This window comes from Chiloscyllium plagiosum, unplaced genomic scaffold, assembly GCF_037043375.1.
Source record: "Chiloscyllium plagiosum isolate Xiang-an unplaced genomic scaffold, Cpla_swu_hap1 HiC_scaffold_24, whole genome shotgun sequence".
In the NCBI taxonomy this organism is placed as follows: domain Eukaryota; kingdom Metazoa; phylum Chordata; class Chondrichthyes; order Orectolobiformes; family Hemiscylliidae; genus Chiloscyllium; species Chiloscyllium plagiosum.
In genome coordinates, this window is record NW_028270162.1 from 49284276 (window position 1) to 49296625 (window position 12350).

The 12350-nt window shown below is 47.3% G+C and overlaps 1 protein-coding gene across 4 annotated transcripts in view; it reads right to left on the reverse strand.

Moving 5' to 3' along the window:
- The window catches only part of prkab1a (protein kinase, AMP-activated, beta 1 non-catalytic subunit, a), a 38236-nt gene extending 29031 nt beyond the window's left edge, over positions 1 to 9205 (reverse strand). The window contains exons 1-4 of one of the 4 annotated variants that reach the window (XM_088000157.1): positions 9090 to 9205; positions 4736 to 4946; positions 2168 to 2334; positions 118 to 211 (exon numbers count right to left, since the gene is read on the reverse strand). In XM_088000157.1, coding sequence (XP_087856283.1) covers positions 118 to 211; positions 2168 to 2334; positions 4736 to 4903 — 429 coding nt within the window. In that variant the 5' untranslated portion in view covers positions 4904 to 4946; positions 9090 to 9205. Of the gene's footprint in view, positions 1 to 117; positions 212 to 2167; positions 2335 to 4729; positions 4947 to 9089 lie in introns of all 4 variants that reach the window. The other 3 variants (XM_088000156.1, XM_088000158.1, XM_088000159.1) reach the window with 3 other exon arrangements.
- Between the last annotated feature and the right edge of the window lie 3145 nt (positions 9206 to 12350).

The following is a 12350-nucleotide window of genomic DNA, read 5'->3' on the forward strand; positions in this document are numbered from 1 at the left end:
CATGTCCTAAACATTATAGGGACCCCAACCCTATAATGTGGTTGAATAAGGCAGCACCATGTCCAATTCTATCAGACAGACCATCTGAAATTTCCTACCATCAGCAGCATCTCATACCTCTGACGTATCATGGGTCCACTGGCCGTCCACATAGAACTTATATTGATGCTCACCCTCTGGGAGATCCAAAATTGCCACAAAGTTATTGTGACTGTGGGGGAGAAAAACAAAATTGGAAAAGACAGTAAACATGAAATCAAAATGTCCCTTTGTCCATTATCAGTATGCAGTGAAATAGACAGAAAACTGTACAGGAAACACTCCAAATGTTTAGAAGTCTCTATGATTAACCAAGTGTAGCATGACAGCATTGTTGACAAGACCTTCCCTTCCTTTCATTAGTAAAATGGTGGGGTGGCGTTTGCCACGTTGTATTTGTATTGCCTTCTGTAGACACCTGGGCAATTTTCCACTTTGTTTCGATAGTTACAGTTGTTGTAGCTGCACTGGAATACCTTGGCCAGGGACACAACCAGTTCTCCCACAATACAGGCAGGATGTTGTGCACTTAGTTATTTCTTAATATCATCAAGATTTGTGATAATGGGGACCCCAGAAGGAGGTTTATATGGATCATCTATTTAGCACTTCAGGATGACAAAGGCCATGAAAGGTTCACAATTTTTCCGTTGGAGTGTTAGGTCACCCCATCAGCGAGTCATACAGCATGGAAACTCGTTCAACTCCGTCCAACTCGTTCATGCCAACCAAGTGTTCTAAATTAAACTATGCCTGCTGGCCTGCGTTTGGCCCATATCCCTCCAAACATTCCTATTCATGTACTTATCCACATGGCTTTTAAATGTTAACTGTACCTGCATCCACTACTTCCTCTCGCACACACGAACCACTCACTGTGTAAAAAAGGTTGCCTCATGTCCTTTTAAAAACTTTCTCCTCGCACCTTAAAAATATGCCTCCTCGTTTTGAACTCCCTCCCCCCCAGGGAGGAGACCTTTGTTTTTCATCTTATCTCAGATGTTTGTGAAGCATCCCAATAGTTGTTCAATTGTCCACTGACTGAATGTGGCATGAATGCAGAAGTTCTGATCTCATTTACTGGTCATCAGATTGGTTAGCTCAATCTATAACTTTCTGCTTTTACTGTTAGCATGCAATTTATCCTGGCTTCACCAGGCTGGCACATCACCTTTAGGTATGCCTTGTGCTTGCTTCAAGTATGCTTCCTTATACTTCTTAGATAACCATAACTCAGGTAGCCTGGTTTGATGCTAATGAGATTGAGAGATGACCTAGACCATTTTGTCAAATACAATTCTGCTGCTGCTGATGGTCCATAACACCTCCAAATATGAGCTTCCAGGTCCGATATTAATCCATCCTGTTTATTATCACAGTAAAAGGTACTTTCAATAAAAAAAACAACCTCATCTTCACAAGACTGTGCAGTGCTCATTTCTACCTCTGGCAGTGTGGGCCTGCGATGAGTGGCCAGAGAATCAACAAGGAGGAAAGACTTTATAGAACTTGTCTTCACTATGTGCCCTAACCTAAGTGTGTGCCAGTTTTCGGCAGCATGTTTAAGATCTCGTGCAATTCCAATCAGGAACCTGAAGTGCTATGCTCAAAGTGTGCATAGCCAGCACTAAGCCAAAACAATCCGCTAGGCCCCTGTAGTCACTGCAGGTGACAGCTCAGACTTGTGCCAAGCTGATAACCAGGAATCCAGAGAGGATTATGAAAGTGAAAGGATTATGAAGTCTTCCACCTAGGAACCCTCCAACCACAAGGGATGAACTCAGATTTCTCCAGTTTCCTCATTTCCCCTCCCCCCAACCTTGTCTCAGTCCCAACCCTCAAACTCAGCACCACCTTCCTAACCTGCAATCTTCTTCCTGACCTCTCCGCCCCCACCCCCACTCCGGCCTATCACCCTCACCTTTACCTCCTTCCACCTATCGCATTTCCAACGCCCCTCCCCCAAGTCCCTCCTCCCTACCTTTTATCTTAGCCTGCTTGGCACACCCTCCCCATTCCTGAAGAAGGGCTCATGCCCGAAACGTCGATTCTCCTGCTTCTTGGATGCTGCCTGACCTGCTGCGCTTTTCCAGCAACACATTTTCAGCAGGATTATGAAAGTGCCTACCTTCTGGTAAGTGGGATTTTGTTGGTCCATCCATTAAAGGACCCAGAAATAAAGACTTCCTTCCCACCTCCTTTCCATCGAAACACTGTTGGACGAGCGTGTTTGGAGATTTTGTCAGAAACCTCTAAGTCTTGTTGCCAGGCAAAGTACTCCTTCGCCAGTGGGGCCTTGAAAACACAAGACAATGGGAAAGAGTAATTTACTCTGAGTATCCTTTATGCATTAATATTTCCAATCACTTTTGTTAACCTGATTCTGTTTGCCGAGCTGGGAATTTGTGTTGCAGACGTTTCGTCCCCTGTCTAGGTGACATCCTCAGTGCTTGGGAGCCTCCTGTGAAGCGCTTCTGTGATCTTTCCTCCGGCATTTGTAGTGGTTTGTATCTGCCGCTTCCGGTTGTCAGTTCCAGCTGTCCGCTGCAGTGGCCGGTATATTGGGTCCAGGTCGATGTGCTTATTGATTGAATCTGTGGATGAGTGCCATGCCTCTAGGAATTCCCTGTCTGTTCGCTGTTTGGCTTATCCTATAATAGTAGTGTTGTCCCAGTCAAATTCATTAGATTAGATTAGATTACATTACAGTGTGGAAACAGGCCCTTCGGCCCAACAAGTCCACACCGAAGCGCAACCCACCCGTACCCCTTACCTAACGCTATGGGCAATTTAGCATGGCCAATTCACCTGACCTGCACATCTTTGGACTGTGGGAGGAAACCGGAGCACCAGGAGGAAACCCACGCAGACACGGGGAGAACGTGCAAACTCCGCACAGGCATTCGCCCGAGTCAGGAATTGAACTCATGTTGCTTGTCATCTGCGTGTGTGGCTACTAAGGATAATTGGTCATCTCGTTTTGTTGCTAGTTGGTGTTCATGCGGATGTGGATCGTTAGCTGTCTTCCTGTTTGTCTTATGTAGTGTTTTGTGCAGTCCTTACATGGGAGTTTGTACACTACATTGGTTTTGCTCATGCTGGGTATTGGGTCCTTCGTTCTGGTGAGTTGTTGTCCGAGAGTGGCTGTTGGTTTTTGTGCTGTTATGAGTCCTAGTGGTCGCAGTAGTTTGGCTGCCAGTTTGGAAATGCTCCTGATGTATGGTAGTGTGGCTAGTCCTTTGGGTTGTGGCATATCTTCGTTCCGTTGTCTTTCCCTTAGGCATCTGTTGATGAAATTGCGCGGGTATCTGTTTTTGGCGAATACATTGTATAGGTGTTCTTCTTCCTCTTTTTGAAGTTCTGGTGTGCTGCAGTGTGTTGTGGCCCTTTTGAATAGTGTCTTGATGCAACTTCGTTTGTGTGTGTTGGGGTGGTTGCTTTCATAGTTCAGGACTTGGTCTGTGTGTGTGGCTTTCCTGTATACCCTTGTAGTGAATTCTCCGTCTGGTGTTCTCTGTACCATCACGTCTAGGAATGGGAGTTGGTTGTCCTTTTCTTCCTCTCTCGTGAATCAGATTCCTGTTAGTGTGGCGTTGATGATCCGGTGTGTTTTCTCTATTTCCGTGCTTTTAATGATTACAAAGGTGTCATCAACATATCTGACCCAGAGTTTGGATTGAATTTCTGATGATGTCCAAGAATTCCTGTGTTGACTATGTAGTGTGTCTGGATCCGCTGATCAGGTGTTTCAGTTTCTGCTGTCGTTCTCTAGCCAGTTTGTGTGATGGTGTCCCTGGTAGTGATACTATGGGTCTGAGTGGGATGTCTGGTTTGTGCACTTTAGGTAGTCTATAGAATCTGGGGGGTGTTGTTGCTTTCAGGTTTCATTCTCTGTAGGTCTGACCTGGTTATCTGGCCGTTTTTTTTGTAGGTTCCTCAGTGTGTTGTTTATCCTATTGGTAAGCACTCATCCACAGATTCAATCAATAAGCACATCGACCTGGACCCAATATACCGGCCACTGCAGCGGACAGCTGGTACTGACAACCGGAAGCGGCAGAGACAAACCACTATAAATGCCGGAGGAAAGATCACAGAAGCGCTTCACAGGAGGCTCCCAAGCACTGAGGATGTCACCTAGACAGGGGACGAAACGTCTGCAACACAAATTCCCAGCTCGGCGAACAGAACCACAACAATGAGCACCCGAGCTACAAATCTTCTCACAGATTTTGTTAACCTGAGTTTAGAAAAACTGATTGAATGGCATCAGGTTTTTTTCATCACATCCTTTTAGATAAATATATAGAAAAATCTAACTCCCTGATAAATCACAAACTTTCATCAAAGAGTGCTTGAGTTGGAAGGACCCAGAAATAAACTTCCCACTGTAATAATACTGAGTGGCAATAACAATGCAACAATTGGATTTAAGCGAGGCATAAATCAGACAAAGTTTCTGCTACCAACCAACACTCACTGCCCTCTCTTCAAAGGGCATACAATGCTGACCCCAGAGGTGATGTCCATATTTCTCCAGCAGGTGCAGCATACCCTGCCAACACTCACTATCTGGACTCATAAGTGAATAATGACTTCTCGGACAAGTTAAACACAGCAGATTGGAACTATACTGGTTAAGACAGCAGTGACAGAATTGGAAAAACACCACAATCCTGTGTAGAGATACCATTACTTTGATTTCCTCAGCATGAAAGATGTCAGCATCCTCTGGGCTATCCATCAGGATCTTTGGTCGGTCATGCTCTTTGGCATGAATAGCGCTGCCAGTACTGTCCCTCCGGACGGTTTTGTGAACCCCTTGGCGGTCCATTGCTGCACGGTCACTGCTTGTGTTACCCATCTTCTCTTTCTTTGTTTCTCTGTTCGGTGCATCAAATTTTTAACTGAAGCAAAAAAGGAAAAAAAAAATAAAGATCAATCTAAGAAAATCCAAACATGTGGTTTGGATTAATCGGTGACCATAATTCCAGCCTCGAATGACTGTCTGAGTGGAGTTTACACATTCTCCCCACTACAGCCTGGATTTCCTTCCACAGTACAATTTTACCAGTGTAACTATGCTGTTCATTTAACAAGATTATTCTGTCCTTGGTTTTTTTTTAAAATCGAGGGGTCGTAAAGACAGAGGTTCTGAGATGTCTGGAAATATCGAGTCGAAAAAGGTTTTAAGATTTCTTTTAAGTTCTTGTACAATGAAAGGGGAGTGGCCAGTTCAGGGGTTTCTTTCTGGTTTGGTTTTAGCAAGCAGTCTGTTTGAAGCTGCTGGTCAAGTTTTTAGCTGGGGACCCAAAGAATCAGTTCCATGTGTTGCAATTGTACCAGCCTCCATCACTTCATCTGGCAGCTCATTCCATACACGTACCACCCTCTGTGTGAAAACATTGCCCATTAGATCTCTTTTATATCTTTCCCCTCTCACCGAAACCTATGCCCTCTAGTTCTGGATTCCCCCATGCCAGGGAAAAGACTGTCTATTTATCCTATCCATGCCCCTTATGATTTTATAAACCTCACTGAGGTCACTCCTCAGCCTTCGACGCTCCAGGGAAAACAGCCCTAGCCTACTCAACCTCTCCCTATAGCTCAAATCCTCACAACATTCTTGTAAATCTTTTCTGAACCCTTTCAAGTTTGACAACATCATTCCGACAGGAAGGAGACCAGAATTACACGCAATATTCCAACAGTGGCCTAACTAATGTCCTGTACAGCCGCAATATGACCTCCCAACTCCTGTACTCAATACTCTGACCAATAACGGAAAGCATACCAAACGCTTTCTTCACTATCCTATCTACCTGCGACTCCACTTTCAAGGAGCTATGAACCTGCACTTCAAGCTCTCTTTGTTCAGCAACACTTCCTAGGGCCTCGGACCTAGTAGTCTGTAAATAAATTCTGTTTTGGTTGAAAGTGAATGGTTGGATTAGCTGCATCACTCCTGGAATATCCACCAAACACCTGCTTAAAACAACTAGAAAAGTTGGGGTCTGGGCTACTGTCTTGAAATGTTTTGAGCGGGTCTGGCCTGGTCCATAACACAGGGATTTCAGGGTTTGAACTGTAAGGAGAGGCTGAATAGGCAGGGACTATTTCCCCTGGAATGTCAGAAGTCAAGGGGTGACCTTATAGAGGTTTATAAAATCATGAGGGGACAGGGATGCCCAAACCTCAATGGGTTTAAGGTTAAAAGGGAAAGATATAAGCAGGACCTAGGGGACAGCTTTCTCACGCAGAGGATGGTACATGTATGGGACAAGCTACCAAAGTTGGTGGTGGTTGGTACAATTACAACATTGAAAAGGCTTCTGGATTGGTATAAGAAGGGCTTAGAGGGATATGGGTCAAATGCTGATAAACATGCTGGATTAATTTAGGATACCTGGGATGGCATGGACAAGTTGGACCGAATGGTCGGTTTCTGTGCTGCACATCTCTGTGACTCTATGTGCAGGTAAAGTGGATTGGCCATGGTGGGAAATTCAGGATCACACGGACACGGTAGACTTGGGGGAAGAGCCTGTCAGGATGGAATGCTCTTTCAAGGGTGGGGTTGGACTCAATGGGCCGAATGGCCTAATTCCACCCTGTGGAGATTCTATAACGTTGGGAAAGGAGGAGAGTGGGGGGGGGGGGTGAGTGGGGGGGGGGGGGGGGGTGAGTGGGGGGGGGGGGGGGGGGGGGAGGTGAGTGGGGGGGGGGAGGAGAGTGGGGGGGGGAGGAGAGTGGGGGGGGGGAGGAGAGGGGGGGGGAGGAGAGGGGGGGGGGAGAGGGGGGGGGGGAGAGGAGAGTGGGGGGGGGAGAGGAGAGTGGGGGGGGGGGGAGGAGAGTGGGGGGGGGGAAGAGGAGAGTGGGGGGGGGGAGAGGAGAGTGGGGGGGGGGGGGAGAGGAGAGGAGAGTGGGGGGGGGGGGAGAGGAGAGTGGGGGGGGGGAGAGGAGAGTGGGGGGGGGGGGGGGAGAGGAGAGTGGGGGGGGGGGAGAGGAGAGTGGGGGGGGGGGGGGGGGAGAGGAGAGTGGGGGGGGGGGAGGGAGAGGAGAGTGGGGGGGGGAGAGGAGAGTGGGGGGGGGAGAGGAGAGTGGGGGGGGGGGAGGAGAGTGGGGGGGGAGAGGAGAGTGGGGGGGGGGGAGAGGAGAGTGGGGGGGGAGAGGAGAGTGGGGGGGGAGAGGAGAGTGGGGGGGGAGAGGAGAGTGGGGGGGGAGAGGAGAGTGGGGGGGGAGAGGAGAGTGGGGGGGGAGAGGAGAGTGGGGGGGGAAGAGGAGAGTGGGGGGGGGGAGAGGAGAGTGGGGGGGGGAGAGGAGAGTGGGGGGGGGGAGAGGAGAGTGGGGGGGGGGAGAGGAGAGTGGGGGGGGGGGAGAGGAGAGTGGGGGGGGGAGAGGAGAGTGGGGGGGGAGAGGAGAGTGGGGGGGGAGAGGAGAGTGGGGGGGGAAGAGGAGAGTGGGGGGGGGGAGAGGAGAGTGGGGGGGGGGAGAGGAGAGTGGGGGGGGGAGAGGAGAGTGGGGGGGGGGAGAGGAGAGTGGGGGGGGGAGAGGAGAGTGGGGGGGGGAGAGGAGAGTGGGGGGGGGGGAGAGGAGAGTGGGGGGGGGGGGAGAGGAGAGTGGGGGGGGGGGGAGAGGAGAGTGGGGGGGGGAGAGGAGAGTGGGGGGGGGGGAGGAGAGTGGGGGGGGGAGAGGAGAGTGGGGGGGGGGAGAGGAGTGGGGGGGGGGGAGAGGAGAGTGGGGGGGGGAGAGGAGAGTGGGGGGGGGAGAGGAGAGTGGGGGGGGGAGAGGAGAGTGGGGGGGGGAGAGGAGAGTGGGGGGGGGAGAGGAGAGTGGGGGGGGGGAGAGGAGAGTGGGGGGGGGGGAGAGGAGAGTGGGGGGGGGAGAGGAGAGTGGGGGGGGAGAGGAGAGTGGGGGGGGGGGAGAGGAGAGTGGGGGGGGGAGAGGAGAGTGGGGGGGGGAGAGGAGAGTGAGGGGGGGAGAGGAGAGTGGGGGGGGGGGAGAGGAGAGTGGGGGGGGGAGAGGAGAGTGGGGGGGGGAGAGGAGAGTGGGGGGGGGAGAGGAGAGTGGGTGGGGGAGAGGAGAGTGGGGGGGGGGGAAGAGGAGAGTGGGGGGGGAGAGGAGAGTGGGGGGGGGAGAGGAGAGTGGGGGGGGGAGAGAGGAGAGTGGGGGGGGGAGAGGAGAGTGGGGGGGGAGAGAGGAGAGTGGGGGGGGGGGGAGAGGAGAGTGGGGGGGGAGAGAGGAGAGTGGGGGGGGGAAGAGGAGAGTGGGGGGGGGAGAGGAGAGTGGGGGGGGGAGAGGAGAGTGGGGGGGGAGAGAGGAGAGTGGGGGGGGAGAGAGGAGAGTGTGGGGGGGGGGGGAGAGGAGAGTGGGGGGGGAGAGGAGAGTGGGGGGGGGGAGAGGAGAGTGGGGGGGGGAGAGGAGAGTGGGGGGGGGAGAGGAGAGTGGGGGGGGGGAGAGGAGAGTGGGGGGGGGGAGAGGAGAGTGGGGGGGGGGAGAGGAGAGTGGGGGGGGGAGAGGAGAGTGGGGGGGGGGAGAGGAGAGTGGGGGGGGGGAGAGGAGAGTGGGGGGGGGGGAGGAGAGTGGGGGGGGGGGGAGAGGAGAGTGGGGGGGGGGGGGAGAGGAGAGTGGGGGGGGGGGGGAGGAGGGGGGAGGAGAGGGGGGGGGGGGGTTGGTGGAGGGGGATGTGAGGGAGGAAGACAGTTGGAGGGGGGAGAGCTGTATTTCAGAAACCCTCAGTGTTTGTGGCGTGTTTCCTGGGGATGAAGTTGTGTGTAACCGCGGAAACAAACTGAACAATCAATACCGACTCCACCAGTCACTGTAATTACAGCGGGGGGGGGGGGGGAGGCCCCTGTACCCGGGGGGACACACGGGGGGGGGGGGGGGTGAGGGGGAGGCTCCTGTACCCGGGGACACACACACACCGGGGGGGGATCACGACAACTCCAACCCCAGGGAGCCGCCCCCATCACCCACCCACCGCGGGGGGAACCAGCTCCAAACCCGGACCCCGTCACCCCCTCACAACGGAGTACACACACACTCACCCTCACCGTCACCGCCGCCCTGTCTCTCCGCCGCCCGGACAGTTTACACTGGGGCACCGCCTCCACGAGTGGCCAATCAGGGGCCGCTTAAAGGTCCCAACACAACGAGGCTCCCCGGAACAAGGAGACCGCAGACTCTCGGGCCGGGCTGAGTGTTCATTACTGTAATGATAATGAGGATGTGGGTATATTACTCTAATATTACACAGAGTGACTTTATTACTCTAATGATAATGAGGAAGTGGGTATATTACTCTAATATTACACAGAGTGACTTTATTACTCTAATGATAATGAGGATGTGGGTATATTACTCTAATATTACTCTAATATTACACACAGTGACTGTTTATTACTCTGATGATAATGAAGATGAGGGTACATTACTCTAATATTACAGAGACTGACTGTTTATTTCTCTAATGATAATGAAGCTGAGGGTATATTACTCTAATATTACACAGAGTGACTTTATTACTCTAATGATCATGAGGATGTGGGTATATTACACACAGTGACTGTTTATTACTCTAATGATAATGAGGAAGTGGGTATATTACTCTAATATTACACAGAGTGACTGTTTATTACTCTAATGATAATGAGGAAGTGGGTATATTACTCTAATATTACACAGAGTGACTTTATTACTCTAATGATAATGAGGATGTGGGTATATTACTCTAATATTACTCTAATATTACACACAGTGACTGTTTATTACTCTAATGATAATGAGGATGTGGGTATATTACTCTAATATTACACACAGTGACTGTTTATTACTCTAATGATAATGAGGAAGTGGGTATATTACTCTAATATTACACAGAGTGACTGTTTATTACTCTAATGATAATGAGGATGTGGGTATATTACTCTAATATTACACACAGTGACTGTTTATTACTCTAATGATAATGAGGATGTGGGTATATTACTCTAATATTACACACAGTGACTGTTTATTACTGTAATGATAATGAGGCTGAGAGTATATTACTGTAATATTACACAGAGTGATTGTTTATTACTCTAATGATAATGAGGATGAGGGTACGTTACTCTAATTTTACACAGTGATTGTATATTACTGTAATGATAATGAGGATGTGAGTATATTCCTCTAATATTACACACAGTGACTTTATTACTGTAATGATAATGAGGATGTGAGTATATTCCTCTAATATTACACACAGTGACTTTATTACTGTAATATAATGAGGCTGAGGGTATATTACTGTAATATTACACAGTGCGACTGTTTATTACTCTAATGATAAAGAGGCTGAAGGTATATTACTCTAATATTATACATACTGACTGTTTATTAGTGTAATGTAATGAGGCTGAGGGTATATTACTCTAATATTACAGGGTGACTGTTTATTACTCTAATGCTAATGAGGATGTGGATATATTACTCTACTATTACACAGAGTGACTGTTTATTACTCTAATGATAATGAGGATGTGGGTATATTACTCTAATATTTCGCAGAGTGACTGTTTATTGCACTAATGATAATGACGTGGGTATATTACTCTACTATTACACAGAGTGACTGTTTATTACTCTCATAATGAGGATGTGGGTATATTACTCTAATATTACCCAGTGACTATTTATTACTCAAATGATAATGAGGCTGAGGGTATATTATTCTAATATTACACAGAGAGACTGTTTATTACTCTAATGATAATGAGGCTGAGAGTATATTACTCTAATATTACACAGAGTGACTGTTTATTACTCTAATGATAATGAGGCTGAGGGTATATTACTCTAATATTACACAGAGTGACTGTTTATTACTCTAATGATAATGAGGATGAGGGTACATTACTCTAATATTACACAGTGACTGTTTATTACTCTAATGATAATGAGGCTGAGGGTATAATACTCTAATATTACACAGAGTAACTGTTTATTACTCTAATGTGAATGAGGGTATGTTACTCTAATATTACACAGACTGTTTATTACTCTAATGATAATGAGGCTGAGGGTGTATTATTTTACTATTACACACAGTGACTGTTTATTACTCTACTGATAATGAGGATGTGGGTATATTACTCTAATATTACACAGTGTGACTGTTTATTACACTAATGATAATGAGGATGTGGGTATATTACTCTAATATTACACTGTGACTGTTTATTACACTAATGATAATGAGGCTGAGGGTATAATACTATAATATTACGCAGAGTGACTGTTTATTACTCTAATGTTAATGAGACTGAGGGTATATTACTCTAATATTACACACAGTGACTGTTTATTACTCTAATGATAATGAGGATGTGGGTATATTACTCTAATATTACACACAGTGACTGTTTATTACTCTAATGATAATGAGGATGTGGGTATATTACTCTAATATTACACAGAGTGACTGTTTATTTCTCTAATGAGGATGAGGGTACGTTACTCTAATATTACACTGAGTGACTGTTTATTACTCTAATGTGAATGAGACTGATTGATTGGTTTTTTTAATTTAATATTACATAGAGTGACTGTTTGTACCTCTAATGATAATGAGGCTGAGGGTATATTATTTTACTATTACACACAGTGACTGTTTATTACTCTACTGATAATGAGGATGTGGGTATATTACTCTAATATTACACAGACTGTTTATTACTCTACTGATAATGAGGATGTGGGTATATTACTCAAATATTACACAGAGTGGGTGTTTATTACTCTAATGATAATGCGTACGTGGGTATATTACTCAAACAGTCACTCTGTGTAATGTTAGAGTAATATACCCACGTACGCATTATCATTAGAGTAATAAACAGTCACACTGTGTAATATTAATTACTCTAATGATAATGAGGCTGAGGGTATATTATTTTACTATTACACACAGTGACTGTTTATTACTCTACTGATAATGAGGAAGTGGGTATATTACTCTAATATTACACAGAGTGACTGTTTATTTCTCTAATGATAATGAGAATGTGGGTATATTACTCTAATATTACACAGTGACTGTTTATGACTCTAATGATAATGAGACTGAGGGTATATTACTCTAATATTACACAGAGTGACTGTTTATTTCTCTAATGATAATGAGGCTGAGGGTATAATACTCTAATATTACACAGAGTGACTGTGTATTACTCTAATGATAATGAGGATGTAGGTACATTAGTCTAATATTACACTGAGTGACTGTTTATTACTCTAATGTTAATGAGACTGAGGGTATATTTCTC